The sequence below is a fragment of the Microchirus variegatus genome (assembly GCF_963457635.1).
Source record: "Microchirus variegatus genome assembly, chromosome: 19".
In the NCBI taxonomy this organism is placed as follows: Eukaryota; Metazoa; Chordata; class Actinopteri; order Pleuronectiformes; family Soleidae; genus Microchirus; species Microchirus variegatus.
The window spans coordinates 4978822-4997547 of record NC_139820.1 but is presented as its reverse complement, the minus strand read 5'-3'; the positions used below and the strand labels follow the sequence as shown (position 1 = coordinate 4997547).

At 43.6% G+C, this 18726-nt stretch overlaps 2 protein-coding genes across 3 annotated transcripts; one reads left to right on the top strand and one right to left on the bottom strand.

Moving 5' to 3' along the window:
- The first annotated feature begins 355 nt into the window (after nt 1–355).
- On the top strand, nt 356–14316 carry kdm2aa (lysine (K)-specific demethylase 2Aa). 2 transcript variants are annotated; one of them, XM_083905922.1, is made up of 24 exons: nt 356–483; nt 1848–1986; nt 2077–2155; nt 2258–2304; nt 2469–2647; nt 2733–2839; nt 3014–3107; nt 3616–3769; nt 4151–4266; nt 5100–5226; nt 5309–5589; nt 5892–5969; nt 6080–6207; nt 6294–6417; nt 7022–7150; nt 7258–7341; nt 9843–9875; nt 9975–10080; nt 10422–11045; nt 11496–11658; nt 11740–12134; nt 12928–13074; nt 13189–13407; nt 13750–14316. In XM_083905922.1, exons 1-24 carry the CDS (start codon nt 478–480, stop codon nt 13929–13931), a joined length of 3741 nt encoding a protein of 1246 aa, XP_083762048.1. In that variant the 5' UTR covers nt 356–477; the 3' UTR covers nt 13932–14316. The 2 variants fall into 2 exon arrangements, with proteins under 2 accessions (XP_083762048.1, XP_083762047.1); XM_083905921.1 differs by lacking the exon at nt 356–483 and adding an exon at nt 1410–1524.
- Nucleotides 14317–14673: 357 nt separating this feature from the next.
- Nucleotides 14674–16226, bottom strand: spcs3 (signal peptidase complex subunit 3). The gene is made up of 5 exons (XM_083905965.1): nt 15997–16226; nt 15469–15554; nt 15315–15379; nt 15086–15201; nt 14674–14919 (listed from the first exon to the last, which is right to left on the bottom strand). Exons 1-5 carry the CDS (start codon nt 16137–16139, stop codon nt 14787–14789), a joined length of 543 nt encoding a protein of 180 aa, XP_083762091.1. The 5' UTR covers nt 16140–16226; the 3' UTR covers nt 14674–14786.
- Nucleotides 16227–18726: the final 2500 nt, after the last annotated feature.

Sequence of the window (18726 nt, the reverse complement as noted above, 5' to 3'; positions counted from 1 at the left end):
ATTGGACAACAACAAAAAACGCTCATGTGACGTTCAAAATCACTTAAATTGCATTTCCTTGTCATTCTGTTGCTCAGTTCAAACGTGAGCAGGTCGATTTAAAACATCTCTAAACGCCTAAATGTATTAAGACGCTGCTTTGTGATTGGCTGATCAGATATTCGCGTTAATTAGAAAGTCGTACATGTGTACCTAATAAAGTGGTAGGTGAGTGTTGCTTTGTCACGCTCGCTGGTTTGACTGACACGCCGCCGCAACCAATCAAAGGAGCCGTGCAACGTCTACTAGCCAATCAGCGGCGGCCTGCTCCGAGTGCACTTCCATTAATGGAGCTACGGGCACTTCCTCGTTGGGATGAAGGCAACAGAACGTGTCCCTGCGATGTGAGCCTTCAGCGGGGGAAATACGGGACGCAGAAGACGTCACACGTCGCGGATAAGCACGGGCGGACGGAGGCGGAAGGATTAATGTGAAAAAATGGGGGTAGGTGACGTAAATTGTGTTATTTTAACGGCGTTTTGTTATTACTAAGGGATGACTTGTTATATTGTAAGGAGGCGGTCGTTGCTCTGTCGTATCAGCACCTGATTGGCTGTCTTCCTTGACTGATTGTTTGTCTGACCAGTAAAACACGGTCTTTAGCTCTATAAACCAATGAGGTTTGAGGTCGTTCTCCCATTGTGTAGCTATTGGTAGCATGCTAGCTTCTTTGTGAACGCCCACTGGCTAATGTGTGACCAATCGCAGTTTACAAATCTGCTGCGTGAGTGGCACTGCTCTTGTCCAATGAATGCGTCGCATGCCCGTCTGTGATTGGTCCAATTTACACACGGGGGCGGGTTTTGTTGATGTTTTGTGATGGGAAGGAAAATGGCGGCTGTTTGGAGACCGTACTAACTTAGTACAGTGGGACTTTTACTTGTTGCAAAATATACGCAATGTTTTCCTCCGGGAATGGAAAAATATCGTTAAGTGTGTATTTTAAAATTCGAAACCGACGCCGGGTCATGTTTTAGTTAACTTACATTAGATGAACGCGTTTTTTAATACAGAAGACGAGGAACAATCCTGGAGTACTCAGTCAGTGAAGAAGCTATGACGATAAATGAATAATAACTTCCTGTAAGTGTTCGCGTTAGCTTCTTTAAATGACTGTGCGTCGCTTATTAAACCTCCAATTTAGGTTTAGTTAATGAAAATTGCACCAGCAGTGAGTTGGGAAAAAACGTTATATTGACGTTAACGTGGATAATGTTTGCAGTTTGTGGTGACAATCGCTCTTCTGTAGTCAAGTTAGCGCGGTACGATCGCTTGGAAAAAGCCCGTGAACACACGCCTTCCTGCCGCTTGTTTACTCTCTGGTGGAGCCATGTGGTGGTGCCCGGGTACAGAGTAGTCCCATTCACATGGGCGTTTTTTATTTTTATTTTTAATTATTCGAGTTAAACACCTCTGTCGGACACAGATTTGTTCGTTTTCTCAGAGATAATGGATGATTCAAAGCCACGGTGCAGCAAAAGACTGGTGAGTTTAAAATAAAGGTGTCCTTATGTTGTTGTTACTATCAACACTGTTCTGGACTGGCAACTAGGGATGGTTCATATCGCTTTTTTGTGCCCAACACTACTACTACTATTAATTATAATAAATGTTATTTATAAGGAACTTTACATTATTTGTATTTATTTTTTTGGTGGGGTCTGATGATAAATCCTTGAAATTCAGGTATTTGAGAATCCATTGACTTTGACCTACTTCACACTGTTATGACTCTTGACTCATAATGAACTGACTCTTTTCTGTTGTCATTTAAAATATATATATATATTTTTTCTACCTTTCCTTAGCGGGCAGGTACCCGGCGACGTTATCATGACGATGGCATTTCAGATGAGGAGATCGAGGGAAGAAGGACCTTTGACCTGGAGGAGAAGGTCACCAGTCAGAGGTTCACCTCTGACCGGGTCATTCGCATGGAAGGAAAAGGTAAAAGAGCACAGACCGTGAGGTTTACGTTGTTTACATTTTTTTTATTTAAAATAAATAAAACCTATGTTTGTTCTTTGCAATTCTCAGACTTCTCCTACGAGTTCGTCCAGAGATGTGGTCTGAGGGAACCACTCATCTTTGAGAAGCCTGAAGGACTGGGACTCAAGTAGGCACCTTTTTTTCCCCCTCCTCCTTTCTTTACCTTCTATACAATATGAGCGAAACAGTGATGTGGTGAATTGATTATTATCATTCTGTTGTTCTGTAGGATGCCCGAGCCTGACTTCAGCGTCAACGATGTCAAGATGTTCGTCGGTAAGATGTCACACACAAACTTAAGTTTAAGCGCCTCTCACTCATCACCTGCTTCAGTTTCAGTCTTTGAGCGAGATTGATGTGACTTTGATTTAGTTAAGTGCTATACTTTTGAGTGCATATCTGATGTACTGTCTGACCATTGCTGTGAACCACGGCCTCAGGTAGCAGACGCATGATTGACGTGATGGACGTGACCACTCAGAAGGGGACAGAAATGTCCATGGCGCAGTGGGCGCGTTACTACGAGACGCCGCCCCCTCAGAGAGACAAGCTGTATAACGTCATCAGCCTGGAGTTCAGCCACACCAAGCTGGAGAACCTGGTCACGAGACCGACCACGGTACGTCCTCGCCACCTTTGATGAAGGGCTGATCTGATGTGTTATTTGTTTCTTACTGTGGTGTCCTTTTTGTCCTCCCGTTCAGGTGGATTTAATAGACTGGGGAGACAAGATGTGGCCTCGTCACCTGAAAGAGCGACAGAGAGACTCGACAAACTCCATCAGTGACATGCAGTATCCCAAAGTACAAAAGTAAGTCCTCTTTGTTGAAGTCTGCGTCTTATTTACACCCATGATCTGGGTTTTAAAGTCCCTGTGAAGACTTTTCCCCCCTTCTTCACATATGTTATAAAAAAGTGGCTGAAAACATGTGAAAAAAGAAAATCACAACTGTCATAATTGCTGATCTTGTGTGCGTTTGTGCAGATACTGTCTGATGAGTGTCGAGGGCTGCTACACTGACTTTCACATCGACTTTGGAGGGACGTCGGTGTGGTATCACATACTGAGAGGAACCAAGGTGAGATCAGAGGCAGCTCAGATTAATAATTTTTTGCATTGTTTACAAATTTTAATTTATTTAATTTCATTTTTATTGCTGAAATTAGCTTGTGTTGTTGGATTTGGGCAAACATAAAGTTCCCCTGATATGATTAATGATTAAAACAGTAGGCCGAATAGGCTGCTACCCCCTTGATTTCTATGCTGGCGTCCTTTAACTTATTCTTTTTTTTATGTTTATTTATTTGCGTAATCAAGAAAATGTATATCTACATCTGCTGTCATGTGAAATATGATGTTAATATCACGACAAAAGAGACTGAATGACCTCTGCAGTTGGGTGCAGAGCCAAAATGTTTATATCGGGATCAGTTATCATCCCAAACACTGCTGATATGTCGACCAAAAGGTCATTGCTGTCCGTTCCTAGTTTTTATTTGCGTAGTTAAGAATTTAATTTGAGATAAATAAAGAACAAAGTCAAAGCAGACAAATAAATGTGCGTGTGTGTACCTGTGTGTTTGTAGGTGTTCTGGCTAATCCCGCCCACTCCTCCAAACCTGGAGCTGTACGAGAACTGGGTTCTGTCGGGGAAACAGGGCGACGTTTTCCTGGGAGATCGAGCGACAGACTGTCAGAGGATTGAGCTGAAGCAGGGCGTCACCTTCATCATCCCTTCAGGTATCTCAACAGTTTGTGTTAAATACAGAAGCCAAGTTCACTATCACAGATGGGTATGTGTGCATATATAAGAAATTCTAAGCTATATACATTCTTAAAAGTCAGCTTAATCAAGTATAGGAAGACTCGTTTTAAGTAAACATAGTTTCTTTGCATGTGTACAAATATGCTTACATTTTGGCGAGTTTTGTCTAGTTTCTGGCCTGTTTTTCCTCATTTCACTGAACACCGCTGTCTGAAAGTGGCTGCAGATTTTCATGCTAGTTTTAAGTATTCAAGCCAATCTTCTTAGCCCCAGTGACTGATTGTTTTTCTTAAAGTAAGGCAATTTTTGCAGTATACAACCAGACCAAAATGTAACTGTATGTGTGTCGCATCCAGGTTGGATTCATGCCGTCTACACTCCTCTGGACTCGATGGTGTTTGGGGGAAATTTCCTGCACAGCTTCAACATCCCTATGCAGCTCAACATCTGTAACATCGAGGATCGAACCCGGGTCAGTGCAGCTACACTCAACCTGTGAACTGTTAACATATTATAAAAAATCAACTTTTTAATCATTTTAATACTTACATTTGGGACTCTGGAGGCCCTACCAGTCGCCAACGTGTGAAAAAAGATGACTCACTCATGTTTTTGTGGTCCTCCTCAGGCTGAGATAAAACACGATGTTGACTTCTGCACTCATTGCTACGTCACAATAAGACATTCCTCGGCAATAGTATCCGGAAGAGCGGAAGTCCACAAAGTGTTCTGTTCTTGGCTGCACAGTGCAGCACAGAGTTCTACACTAACTTCCAGCCTCAGAGGATTTACATTTTATATATGACCGCAATTTGCCGGCTAGCGTCGGCAAATGATGGCTTTTCCTAATGCTAACTGCTGTTAGTTGGCAGAGCCTCAGTGACGCTCACGTAGTTTCCTGTGTCTCATTTGCATTTAAAGAGACAGGCACTCAAAAGATTGAACTGCGTTAGTGTTTCATCCTTAAGGTATTTTGACCAAAGCATGTCACATACATGTAAATGTAAATGTACTTGTACTTTATTTATACAGCCCTTTACAACAATCCTTTCGGTTATCCAAAGTGCTTTACAAGAAATACATAAATAAAGAGGAAACAAATAAAAGTAATTAAAAACAATAAAAACAATAAAATAGTGCAAAATAAAATAAGATAGAATCAGATAAAAGATAAGAAGACAAAAAATAAAAACATACATACATGTTCATTAGGACACCAGGGAACTAGGTTAACTTGGAGAAATAGGATATAATATGAGTCCTTTAATGACCGGCGCTTTTAAAATAGGTCGTGTTTCTCTGCAGGTGCCGGTGAAGTTCCGTTACCCCTTCTACTACGAGATGTGCTGGTACGTGTTGGAGCGCTACGTCTTCAGCATGACCAAGATGTCCTACCTCACCCCAGAGTTTCAGAAACACTCGCTGGGCGTCGGTATGAACCCGCGCTCACGATAATCACGCACAGGCACGCTGTGCGGAGTTGTTTTTGTAAAGCTTTCTTCCCCCTTCGTCAGGTCTGAAGAAGCCGAGCGCCTCAGATGCAGCAATTGAGCAGGTGAAGCAGGAGGAGGATGATGATGACGACGACGACGACGACGACGATGACGACGACGACGAAAGTGATGAAGACGATCCAGAGCAGCAGTCTGAGAAGACGGCAGTTAAAATTCACCTGACTCCCTTCGAGGTGGAGGGACTGTGGAACCTGCTGGGCAAACTGGAGTCTCTGCCCTCCAACAAGAAGTGTGTCCCAGCAGGGATTCACAATGCCCCAGCACTCATGACGCACATCAAGGTAGGACTTCAGACCTAGTATGCAAGTATGAATGTTCAAACCTGGCATAAAAATTACCCTTAGCAATCAATTCCCAGCAGTTAATTTCAATAGGAAAGGCTGAGGTAACTCTGCTCATGCAAGTGGAGCAACTCGCACTGCTGTAACATGAAATAAGATTGTAACCATTAGAAAAAAAAAGAGAGCCTGCGTTGATCAGTGTTAATATTGTTGTGGAAAGTCGGTGTCAAAACAACAACATTCAGTTCACTGTGAGACTAGAACAGGTCTGTAATCTCTCTCTCATCTCTGCTGTCCTGCAGGCACTACTCAAAGAACACGCCAACGATAATCCCAAAATGTCCTACACAGGAAAACCCATCGTCAAGTGGCCAAAAAGGGTGAGCAACTGTTGTTCTGTGGTGTTGTGTGGTGTGTTCTATTCCATTTATACTTGGTGTTGAAGTTGTACTTATTATACATTCTTTCCCCCCCCCCCCTCTTCCACCAGCCCTCATGGTACCAGCCGCCTCCTCCTCCACCTCCTCCTCCTCGTCCTAAAGTGGTCACCACGCCCATCACCCCACGACCACAGAAACCAGCCTCCTCCATGTCTGTGCTGAGGCGACGCAGAGTCAGGTGGGTATCCATGTGTGAGACGCTGTGACGGCGCAGGTGCTGAATGGAATGGTCTTCACTCATCCCGCCTTGTTGTGTGACTGTAGGTGTAAGCGCTGTGAGGCCTGCATGAGGCCAGAGTGTGGAGAGTGTAACTTCTGCAGAGACATGAAGAAGTTTGGAGGACCGGGGAAACTGAAGCAGACGTGTGTGCTACGACAGTGTCTGTCTGTAAGTGACTTTGAGTTCTCTGCACAGGATGTGAACCATTTAACCTTTTTTAAGGAATGTTACTTGACTGATACAATACTAATGACTACATGAAGAGAATGAAATTTGTTACTCTAGATGAGGTTTTGCAGCCCTATTCGGGACTTTTATTGATCAAAAGAGTTGCAAAATGAATAGAAAATAGTCAAGACATTTACAAGAATAGAAAGAATGATTTTTATTCAAAATTAGAAGTGAGCCCTTTCATCAAAGAACCAGCAAAACTGTTTTCAGCTGTGCTAACGTCATTGCACAAGGGTTTTCTAATCATCCAATAGCCATCTAACGCGATTAGCAAACACAATGTACCATTAGAACACTGGAAATGGGCCTCTTTATACCTATGTACATATTCCATTAAAAACCAGACGTTTGCAGCTAGAATAGTCGTTTACCACATTAACAATATACAGAGTTTATTTCTGATTCATTTAATGTTATATTCATTGTGGAAAAAAGCGCTTTTCCTTCAAAAATAAGGACATTTCTGAGTGACCCCAAACATTTGAACGGTTTAAATAAAATCTGGCAACAATTCATTAACAAAGCACTGTGTTACTTGCAGCCTGGCCTCCCTCTGTCTGCAGTGTGTGAGATCTGCAAGGAGCCCAATCAAGAGGAAAGCGGAGACCCGTCGCTCATCCTGATGGAGTGTTCCAACTGTGCACAGATCGCTCATCCTGCCTGCCTCACGGTACAAAGACGCACTCTCGCACAAGCTTCGGCTTCATGGATGTTTTTAATGATTGTTCCAGTGAGTTTTAATCCTTTTTAATCGTTCGTCTTCATCTGTCACTGAAGATCCAGGGTGAAGGACTGGTGAACAAGGACCTACCCAGTTGTTGGGAGTGTCCAAAGTGTGTCCAAGGAATCACTGACCAAGAGGTACACACACACACTCACACAAACACACAGGTTCACACAGCTATCCGTTTAAGAACTTGCATTGACTTCCATTCATTTGGACAGCCTAACCAAAGCATAACTCCTGACCATAAACATAACCACTTAATGTCTCTAACCACAGCCCTGATCTTGATTATTTCCGTAGAAATATAGGTTTTGAGGGACTTCTGGTCCTGACAGGGTCAGTGTTTATGCCAGAAAAGATCCCTAATCAGGAACACACACAGCACGATCCCTAACCTTAACCAGTTAATGCCAAACTGAGAGCAGAGTGAGGGAAGGGGGGAGGGAGGGAGAGTGGGGAGAAGTCCAAAGATGATACCAAGTGGAGAGGAGAGCAGTGTGTGAGAGAGAGTCTGGGACGCAAGAGTGGAGTAAGAAAGCCAATGAATTGAAATTTGAATGCAGTAGCTGACATTTGGCCAGAGAGGGCAGTATCGCATCATTTCTAATGCTTTTTACACACATACACTGGTTTAATAAAGTGGTTTAGGGGTTTAGTTACATTTTAACCTCACCACAATTCAAATCTTAGCCCTAAATTTAACCAGCTTACCCTCATGAGGACCAGGTTTTGGTCTCCATGAGGACTACTGGTCCTGATGAGGTCATTGCTTGTGCCAGAACAGGTTTTAAAGCGGTCATAAATACAAGAACGCACTGTTGTATTTGAGTCACTTGCGATCTTTCAGCCTATCATACTCGCACCTGGTGGCAGTGCATCGAAGCTAACGGGTATTGTGTGTTTCTTGTCTGTCTGTTTCCATCATTTATTTTCTTTTTCCTTTCTTTGTTTTCTTTTTTGGTTGCTTTTGGTTTTGGATTTCCTTTCTTCAATTTAATTTAAACTCCGTCAGTCATCAGGCAGCGATGAAATGTTGGCTGCCAGCCACCAGCAGCACATCCGGCCCCGCGGCCCCCTGGTCCTCAGGCTGGGCCCCGGACCCTCTGCTACCTTAGGGGGTACCGTGGGCTCCCAGCAGGATGGGGAGGTGGTTCGCTGTGGCTTCTTCACTCCTCCTCTTCCTTCCTGCTCTTCCTCCTCCTCCTCCTCCTCCTCAGCATCACTTCTAATGGTGGCGGCCCCTCTGCCTTCTCAGCCAATCAGCTCGAGACTGGTGAGAGGAGCCGCCTGCTCTGCTCTGCGTACATCCACCCGCCTGACGCGTGCACGACAACCCTCCCTTTTTTTTAAATTTATTTTCCATCTTCTTTCCATCGACGCCTCTCTTTTTACTGGGATTCTCTTACACTTGTCATGGTCTCTCAAAGAGTAGTGCCTCTTCTCTCACACTGTTCGCTGTTTTTATTTTGAGGCTGCCTTCAATGTCCCCTTCTACATATGTTGTTTTTTTTTTTCTTAAAAGATAAAACAAGAAAGTGCAGTTTTATTCAAACCCCCTCTGTCTTAAATGTGTTTGTTTACATGGCATGCAGTCCAGACTGCATGTGTGTTGACACTATACCGCTATACAGTTCCAGCATGACTCGGCACGGCTCAGTTCCACTCTGATTGCTCTCGTTTTCCATTACTATAGTACTTTGTGAAAGTGGGCGGAGTCATCATAGCACGGCTGCATGAAACTGCCGTGACACAAACTAGTGACTTGTAAAGCAGTTGTTTTTCGTTGCAGCTGAATCATTAGAATAGACTCCGTCTGACACGGTCACTGAACTGAAATGCCACGGAACGGGTCGTGATTCGGCTCACTAAATACACCACACTCCTGTTAAATATTAAGATTTTAGACATTTCCTTTGCTAAATGGTGGAGATTAACGCATGTTTTCAGGATTTTTAAGTCTTTTTAACTGATCTACTACTTTACGGCATTGTTGGCTTTGGTTCTTGTCGGACGTCGCGCTCGTGACTACCAGGGACGAGCCGTGCTGAGTCGTACTGGAAATGTGATGTGTAAAATCGTTTTTTTTCCCATCGTTTCGCACAGCTGTGTAAATTCGCACAGACACACCGTCGTATTTTGAGTGTGATTGGTCGTCACCGTTTCTCTCCTCTGACCGTTTTCATCTTCATCCCTTGGACCAAAACATCTTCTCCTTGTTTCTCTCTTGAACTTTTTTCCCCTCCACCTTTCTGCTTCACTACGACTTCATCAAATCCATCCATGAGCAAAACTAAGAAGAGGCAACGCAGACATGTAGGGCTGGATCCAAATTTGATTCTTAAGATCGGTCGAGATGGAGTCGGTCTTCCACTCGCCTCCTTTCCGAGGCTTTAGTGTCGCAATTGCAATATCCAGTCCTCCAGAAATAGATTTATACTCACCTGGAGCACGAACACTTGTCGAGTGGCAGAAGTATGAGCTTTATACATAATCGAAAACTGTCATTGATAATCACTCAATGAATTCAAAGCCAAATCTGTCATGAGATTAACACAGAACTGAAAGTTTGTGGTTTTTTTGGGGAGTTTTATTTGGCCACCAGTTCTGATGTTTTCTTTCCTTCTTCCTCCAACAGTTGAGAGGCGACAAAGGCGACGGACTTCCAGTGGTGAGTTTTCATCGCCGAGTCTCGACGCAACATTTATCACATGTATTCCCACCCTCCTGCCCTTTTCCCTCATTCTCTCTCTTTCCTCGTCGTCTACAGAAACGCAAATCTTCCACCCTCCTGGACGCTCGCATGGCAAAGATCTACAGAGGGCAGAGACACAACCGTGACGGAGACGATTCGTGCAGCGATGACGACGATGAAGGTTCGTCTCCCAACACATTTAGGCAGAGTTATTGGCAGAAATTGCATACGCTACCCTTATTTTAGTGTAAAATCGTCTTGAAATAAACATCATTTGGATTTAATCGTCCTAGAATAGGCCTCGTCTATGCTATTGTTTCATATTTTGAAGCAGAGGCTGAGAGGGATTGTAGTTCCCTGAAATTAAGATTAGGGCCTAATCTGAATTTGAGGCCAATGACGCTTAATGGATTTCTCCAATAAAAAAAAGTTTGGATGTTTGGTCAAAAAAATGTCACTTGTTGTTTTCAAAAGCTCAAATTTGTCCAAGAAAAACCTCAGGGGATATTCAATTTATTGCAGTCTCTCAAAGAAGAAAGATGGCGCTCCATGCTCGAGGGGGGGGCCACTCCTCCAGGAGGGGCTTCGTCACAAACCGCCGAGGCCTGATGAGAGGAGGCTCCGCCCACAGAGGAGGCAGCAGGGGCAGCCTGGTCACGTCGGGCTCCTCCATGCACAAGCTAAAGCGAGGGGTGGGCGTGAAGGAGAGCGGGCGCAGGGGGCGAGGCGTGAGGCTGCGCGGAGGCTCCAGGATGCAGCGGAGAGGAGACGACTCTGACGAGTCGGACGACGACGACGACGACGATGAGGACGACGAGGAAGACGATGACGAGGAAGAGGAGGACAGCGAGGACGGCGGCAGGGACCAGCGGCATCGCCAGCGCAGGAGGAGGCGCAGGGCCGACGACGATGACGACGACAACGAGGACAGCGAAGGTCAGGACTTTGACCCCGAGGAGGATGAAATGGACACGCTGGAGGATGAAGAGGATGAAGACGAGGAGGAGGAGGCGGAAGACGACGGACGCTGGGACTCGGACCCTGAACCCCCGGTCCTCCTGATGTCTGACCCTAACGATGACCTGCTGAGTGGCTCCTATCTGACCGTCACCCTGCAGCGCCCCCACAAGGCCAAGAGACAATCTGGTAAGACTTGTCATCATTTTATACTGCAATTAAAAAGTCAAAGAACCAGCAAAACTCTTTTCAGCTGTGCTAACATCATTGCACAAGGCTTTTCAAGGGTCATCCAATAGCCTTCTAACGTGATTAGCAAACACAATGTACCATTAGAACACTGGAAATGGGCCTCTATACACCTATGTACATGTTCCATTAAAAACCAGACGTTTGCAGCTAGAATAGTCGTTTACCACATTAACAATGTATAGAGTGTATTTCTGATTCATTTAATGTTATATTCATTGAAGAAAATAGCTTTTCCTTCAAAAATAAGGAAATTGACACCAAACTTGAAAATTAGTGTACATATACAAGTGCGTAACTTCAGTAAGTAGTACATTTATTATACGAACATTCGCTGTATCACTGCTGAATGAGTTAAAGTCACACCGACTCATGTCCCCTCGCCCCCAGGCTCCATCGTTCCAAAGCTGGAAGCGGCAATGGGTGTGAGGACGGCTTCAGTGAGCACTGGCGGTCAGAGCTTCGTCCAGAGAAAGACAACGCTGTCCAAAGCTTCACGACTGAGGAACGCCGACACCGCAGCTGACCACGTCACGCCGAGAGGCCCCGGCAGGTAAAACTTCACGCGCCCTTTACAGTAAACCGGTAATAGTGTTAAAAGCACATTCAAATCCTCTGCTTGATGATGCTGCAGGCCTCGTATGCGCGGTCACCACGGAGGGAACAGAGATTGCTCCGCGTCGTCTTCCGAGGAACAGGAGGGAACGTCTCCGTCGATACCGTCCTCCCTGCTGTCTGTGCTGTCCTTCAAGGAGGACGGGAACGAGAAAGGAGGGGAGAAGGAGGTGTGGGTGTCTGTGTTCAGATACCTGAGCAGAGCAGAGCTGCTGGCCTGCATGACCGTCTGCAAGGCCTGGTACAAGTGGAGCTGCGACAAGCGTCTGTGGAGCCACTTGGACGTGAGCCGATGCAGCCCGCTCAGTAATCAGGCTCTGGCGGGGATCGTCAAACGCCAGCCCGTCTCGCTGGACCTGTCATGGACCCCGCTGGCCAAGAGACAGCTCAACTGCCTGCTCACCAGGCTGCCAGGTACAAACTCACTCATAACAAGCATTTGTCACTTTTTATTAGTGCTGGACACATTAACGCATGACGCATTGCCATGACGACTGACCGGAAAAAGACCCGTGATGGCGCCATGACATGTTTAGTTAGCGTTAGCTCCTTTAGCGCGTCTACGGTCGAACTGGAGCGGTCTGTTTATTAAACGAAAAGAGCAGCGCTACAAATAACCAGCGTAGCTGTGTACTGCGTATGTGTGCCTCTGTTTTTAAAGTTCAACGTTACTTTAGAGACTAATTTTAACACTCGGGAGTCACGTAAACATGACTTCTTTTTCTGGTCAGTTGCCATGGAAACGTCGTTAACCGCTAGTTGAAACATCTCAACGTCTGGGTGTCCGCGGATGTTTAAAATGTCCTAAATGTCTTAATTATCCTTTATAATTGCAATTAATCCAAATAAATGTCTTTAACTAGATGGGTAAATGTTCTTTAGGGATCTTTGTGAAGAATTTGGCAAAAATTTGGGTCGGCAAAACTGTGCGCGCTGAAGACTCTGCTACCTGTGCACGTATTTCACAAAAGTCGGGTGATAAATTTGATTAAACTGTGCTTGAAAAGCGTCTTTTAAAGACGTTGACTTTGTGGTTTGACTTTCCTAAACCTATAGATGCCCTGAAACATTAAAAACCCAAAGTAATTGCTGCTCAGGTCCAGCAGAAGGCGCTGTAACTGCAGCCTGGGCAGAGGGCAAAGAAATATCATGTCACCTGCAGATCCTGCTGAGCCAGGATTGAATTATTTTACTTTTGTTGTTCCAGGTCTCAGGGAGTTGAAGGTGACTGGTCTGTCGTGGGCTTGTCTCTCGGCGCTGGTCTCTCCCACTCTGCCCTACCTGCGGCTGCTGGACCTGCGCTGGTGCGATGGCCTCGACGACACTCAGATCAAAGAGATCGTCTCTCCGCCTGGTCAGTAGCAGCAGAAACTGAAACACTATCAGTGTCAGAGCAGCGTTGGTACCAGGAGCAGGAATGCCTGGAACCTCCCATGTTGACGTGTTTTTTTGCGCCCGTCTCCCACAGGCGCCGAGTCGTCCCGCAGCAGACTGAGGAACATGTCGACGCTGCGTCTGTCCGGCCTGGACGTCAGCGACTCCACGCTGAGGCTGCTGCAGCGTCACATGCCTCAGCTGGAGAAGCTGGACCTGGCTCACTGCAGAAACGTCACCGACTCGTCCATCGCTCTGCTGGCAGCCGCCGGGACTCACACCCGCAACAACCTCACCGAGCTCACACTGGCAGGTTGGTCTTTTAATTCTAATTGTAAAATAAAACAAACCATATAAGAAAAGCATCTTTGAGTTGTCATCAAGACTAGAGAAGTGATATAAGTGTACCAAATTATTAATAAATAAACGTATATATTATTGATGAAAGTCTTTGATATCATAACAAACCTGTTTTATCACTTTTTCGTCCTGTTAGACAACGTTTTCTGATCAGAAACTGCAGTTTGTTAACCACTTTCTTTGGAGTTTGGTGCAGGAAAGGAAGAATAAACGTCCTTTTCCTGACATTAAGTTATTAAACATATTGTAGACTTTCTATAAAGTGGCTAAAATCTTGCCTTTTCGCATGTCTCAGGTTGCAGTGAGTTGACGGACGCCTGTCTGTCTTACCTGAAGCGTCTGTCCTCTCTGACGCTGCTCGACCTCCGAGGCTGTAAGAGCGTCAGCAGACGAGCGTGCGACGCCTTCATCTCTGACCTGTCGCACGTCGCCCTCTACTGTATGATGGAGGAGAAGCTCATCCAGCGTCTGGACTGAAAACATGCTCACTTTTTTTCTCACTCTCACTCTCGAGATTGTAAAACAAGTCAAGGCCAGAGACGACTGTCCTTCAGCGCTCCCGGACGAAAAAAATGTCTCCTGAAATCATTGTCTTCAGGTACAGTCCTGTGGTCTAAAACAAAGCAACACTCAAACACAGTGTCAGTGTGTTGTTATTTTTTAAAGAAACGTCCACAATCACTGACTGAAAAGATCATGTGACTTCTCCTGTGCTGGATTATTTTTGAGAGTAAAAAAAAAAAAAAGAAGCTATTTTTGTTTTCAACCATAGTGCGAGGAAAAAATAATGTGTGACGTCAGTAAAGTCCATGTACATATTCTTTCTTTTGACATTTGTACTTGTACATTTTGTTTTGTAACAGTGTGACTCTTAATAAAAAAAAAAAAGAGAAGTTCATCCACTCACTTAAACACCATGAATCAGCGTTATTAACTGACTAATGTTTACAGAAAAATTTGCCATAAATCCATTGTATTTTTGAATATTTTCTGATATCTTAATATTAACATTAACAACTTTAGGCTTTTATTTTGACATCTATTTTGGACTGCCATGTATTATTACTTTCTTTACAGAAGCCCACAATGGACAAACTAAATGCTAACTGAAGGCGACATACTGAATGTTCAACAACGCACTTGGAAGTTACAGTTTAAGGTATTTACTCCACAGAATGCTAATCCAGTTCACTCAAAAAAAACATTTGGACAGAGAAACTTCATTTAATTAACTTTTATTACAAAAGAAAAACCAGTGTATGTGTGTGTGTGTGTGTGTTGTAAACTGGCAGAATGTGTTGTGTTTTTTTTTTTTTTTATCTTCTCCCGGTCTCAATAGCTCTTGGTGTTCTCGTACATTTCGGGGAACGGGAGGCTGACGTGTCCACTTCCAGACACTAGGGGCAAAATTCCAGCATTGGGGACGACGTTCCATGACAGCGTCAGAGTGATGTTCTTATTGGCTCTGGAGGAGAGAGAGAGATGTATGAGTTTGTTTTCACAAAAGTGAGGCATAGAGACGTTTATTTAATAAGGCACTACTTCCGCAGCTGTAACCTGAAATAATACAATTACATAATATGATATTGTGGCTGCAAATACATTTGTGCAGAAAAAGAAGTGTGTCTAACCTGAGTCCGTTCCCATCATCAAAGAAGAAATATTTCGACTTCATGTCGCGGAGGTTCAGTTTGGTGCTTTCACCTCGAAGGACGATCTTGTCCCAGAGCACCACCTGATTCAGAGCCTGAGACACACAGACGACTATTAATGACATTGTAGTGTCTTCCATGCACAAATGTCTATGACGTGTCCTCATTAAGATATAGAAGTTTGTGCATGCGTGTGTGTGTGTCTTACGTTGCTCCTGGTGGCGTACTCTGCAGACATGTAGAGAAACAGCTGTTTAACGTTCCAGTCAAAAACTGGCTGCAAATGTAAGAACTGTTAAGGAGCAAACGAGATTATGTGACCACACACACACACACGGGTGCATAATGTTACTGAACAGGACAGGCAAGGATATCAGCCGAGAGGTCAAAGGTGACGAAGCCCAGGTCACTGCGCTCTCTGGGTCCAGTGAAGTCATCGACGTTCTTCCTGTTCCACAGAGACAAAGAGATGACAGAGATGTGGATTTAGTACTCAAAGAACTACGCTTAAAGATCGGATTTGGGCTGCAGGCTTACTGGCCCTTTTGAGGGGGCCCCCGTGGATCCGTCCCTGGATGAGCAAGAACCATCAGGTTGGTAATATTCACTTTACTCTCGATGCTTTACCCCACAATATGTCATGAATGTAATAACTAGTGTAAAGATCACTCCAGACGCATTTCTGACTGATTTACCGGTAAAATACCCCGTGTGTGCCAGACTAGGAAGCCGCTCCAGTGTCGGTCCCTGAACGCATCATCACATCAGTCCACACCGAGCACCTCTGACATCAAACACCTTCTTATTATAATTTTAAAAATGTCATAAAAATTCAAAATATAACGCAGATAACGGCGCTTTAATGCTAACAGCTGCTGACGTGGACTTACAGCATGACTCTCGAGACGTGGATGTCCACGGGAACTCGTCTGTCCTTAAAGGCTGTGGTGACGAAGCAGCCGAACGTTAGCGCCGCCATGACGCTCAGGGAGAAGGCGAACAAAGAGTTCGCTCTGGACAGAACCGTGTTCATCTTTCACTCCGCAAAACGGCGCAAACGCCGCAACAACTACGCTGAATGAGAGCGGCGTCACGCGGGCTAGCTGCTAGCTGCTAGCTGTTGTGGGAAAGAAAGGAAGTGTCGAGGGACGTAGAGCGGACGCACGCTTCCGGTTCGCACTTTTCAAAACAAAACCAATCATTTATTTCTTGCTTCCTTGCGTGACTCCTTTCTTGGCCTCAACTGACTCGATCTCTTTTATCTATTATCCAAACAATGTGACTTTGATGATTTTTTAAAAATTAATTTACAGACTAGTATCAATCATAATATCGTAAAATGTACGGTCACGTAAATCATATACATTTAAATGTAATTTTAAGCAATTTCTTTTAAGCCTGTCAATTTGACATATATAATATAGAATGTATTTCATGATTTAAAAAAAACATATAATCAAGAAATATATTGTTCTTTATTCATTTGCTGTATATTTATGTTTTGATCACTGTGATAATAATAATGATCTATGGGCGCTGCCTTTATTTTGAAAGTTCTTACTGTTAAAAAAAAAATCAACATCCGGTTTTGTGTGTATCACGGTGGTTGGTTTGACGCAACAGGAAACAGGATTTTTTTTTTTTTTTTTTAATCAGTATTTATTTGACAAATGTCATGTAAGCACATAGGAAAACAAAATGTTGACATTAAACACTTTCTGTATGCATACATATTGAATTGTTTCGCCCCATTCTGTGCTTCAAATGGGCAGCAATGTTATGCTTTACATACTGCTGGGTGTCTGGTTTAAAGACTCATCAGTGGTCCAATATGTACCCAATAGACAAAAACAAAAGTCTTAGAGGGAGGAGATCTGACCGATTGGAGATACAAAACAAAGAAGGGAGGTCACTCGTTTCTTCGACTCTTCTTATGACTCTTTTTTGAACTCTCCGGAGATCTGCTCCTACAAAAACAGTTGCTAATGTAAAACATGAATGAATGAATGAATGAATGAATAAATGAATGAGCAACAACACAAGCATTTAAATTGTGTGTTTTTTGTGGGCTATAATCTGCAAAATATAAACCTGAAATTAATTTCAAAAATCACAACAGGAACAGGACCAATGTACACGAAACACGATATGTGAGACCAGGGACCCGTTTTGAACATGTCTGCAAAAGATGAAACCTGAAACTAAGGTTCTGGCTGCAATGCCTTGCGGTGCAGGCACCTAATTAAATAATTTGGAGCCAAAAAAAACCTGTTGTCACAGTTTGGGAAGTGAAAATCTGCATTTTCTGTTTGTTTTTGGTTCATTTGCATGCATTTGAACAGCTCAAATTGACTGAGTGAGCTGCTGTCTGTGAACTATTACTTTAAAGAAAATAAAATGAAGTCATTTTGAGGCAAAAACCAACCTTTTTAGACTCGATACAGGAGCTGGAATTATGTTTTAGGAAGTGAAAACTCACATTTTCCTGGTTATATTGATCTCATTTACATGTATTTCAGTCAGTGACTGGGTCACACTATAGTTTGACCTAGTTTAAAAAGCTGCAGTCTATAAATACAGACGCTGCTCTTTAAGTTACTCTGCTATGCCTGTGTTCAGTGGTCTTAGTGGGGGTGGAAATACCCAACACTCACAGTGATTTTAACATTACACAGTTCTAGCATGACACGGCTCGACTCTACTCAGTTTTTGTTATTTTGCTTTTCTATCAGTGAGACTTAAAATCCTGAAAATGTGCGTTAATCTCAAGAAAACATTGCTATCTATCTATCTATTAGCTTAAAGTTAGCTGGAAGAAAACATTGCTATCTATATATCTATTAGCTTAAAGGCAGCTAGAAGAAAACATGGCTATCTATCTATCTATCTATCTATCTATCTATCTATCTATCTATCTATCTATCTATCTATCTATCTATCTATCTATCTATCTATCTATCTATCTATCAGCTTAAAGTTAGCTGGAAGAAAACATATCTATCTATCTATCTATTAGCTCAAAGTTAGCTGGAAGAAAACATTGCTATCTATATATCTATTAGCTTAGGGTTAGCTGGAAGAAAACATTGCTATTGCCCCAGCTAGGGGCCCCATCTAGCTATTAGCTTAAAGTAAGCTCGAAGAAAACACTGCTATCTATCTAGCTATTAGCTTAAAGTTAGCTCGAAGAAAACATTGCTTTCTATCTAGCTATTAGCCTAAAGTTAGCTCGAAGAAAACATTGCTATCTATCTATCTATCTATCTATCTATCTATCTATCTATCTATCTATCTATCTATCTATCTATCTATCTATCTATCTATCTATCTATCTATCTATCTATCTATCTATCTATCTATCTATCTATCTATCTATCTATCTATCTATCTATCTATCTATCTATCTATCCCTTTTTTCAAGAAATCTGGTGACGTCACGCTTAGTATAGATTCGCTCTGCTCGAGCACGAGCACAGAAATAGCCTCTCTGCGGACACGTGTACGCGCATGTGAGTTGGTCATGTGCGTTTAACAACAACAGCAACAAAACCTTTCAGCCAATCACGTCGCTGCTCCTCCTGCTCCTCCTCCTCCTCCCTGACTCTGTGGTTGCGGACAGT

Excerpts from the sequence above, each read along its gene's own strand:
- spcs3 (XM_083905965.1), bottom strand. The coding sequence starts at position 16,139 with ATGAACACGGTTCTGTCCAGAGCGAACTCTTTGTTCGCCTTCTCCCTG. Across the intron at positions 15,555-15,996 it reads CACGTCTCGAGAGTCATGCT|GAAGAACGTCGATGACTTCA; the intron begins GTAAGTCCACGT and ends TCTGTGGAACAG. Across the intron at positions 15,202-15,314 it reads AGTACGCCACCAGGAGCAAC|GCTCTGAATCAGGTGGTGCT; the intron begins GTAAGACACACA and ends TGTGTGTCTCAG.
- kdm2aa (XM_083905921.1), top strand. The coding sequence starts at position 1,489 with ATGGATGATTCAAAGCCACGGTGCAGCAAAAGACTG. Across the intron at positions 10,081-10,421 it reads CAGCGATGACGACGATGAAG|TCTCTCAAAGAAGAAAGATG; the intron begins GTTCGTCTCCCA and ends AATTTATTGCAG. Across the intron at positions 12,135-12,927 it reads CCTGCTCACCAGGCTGCCAG|GTCTCAGGGAGTTGAAGGTG; the intron begins GTACAAACTCAC and ends TTGTTGTTCCAG.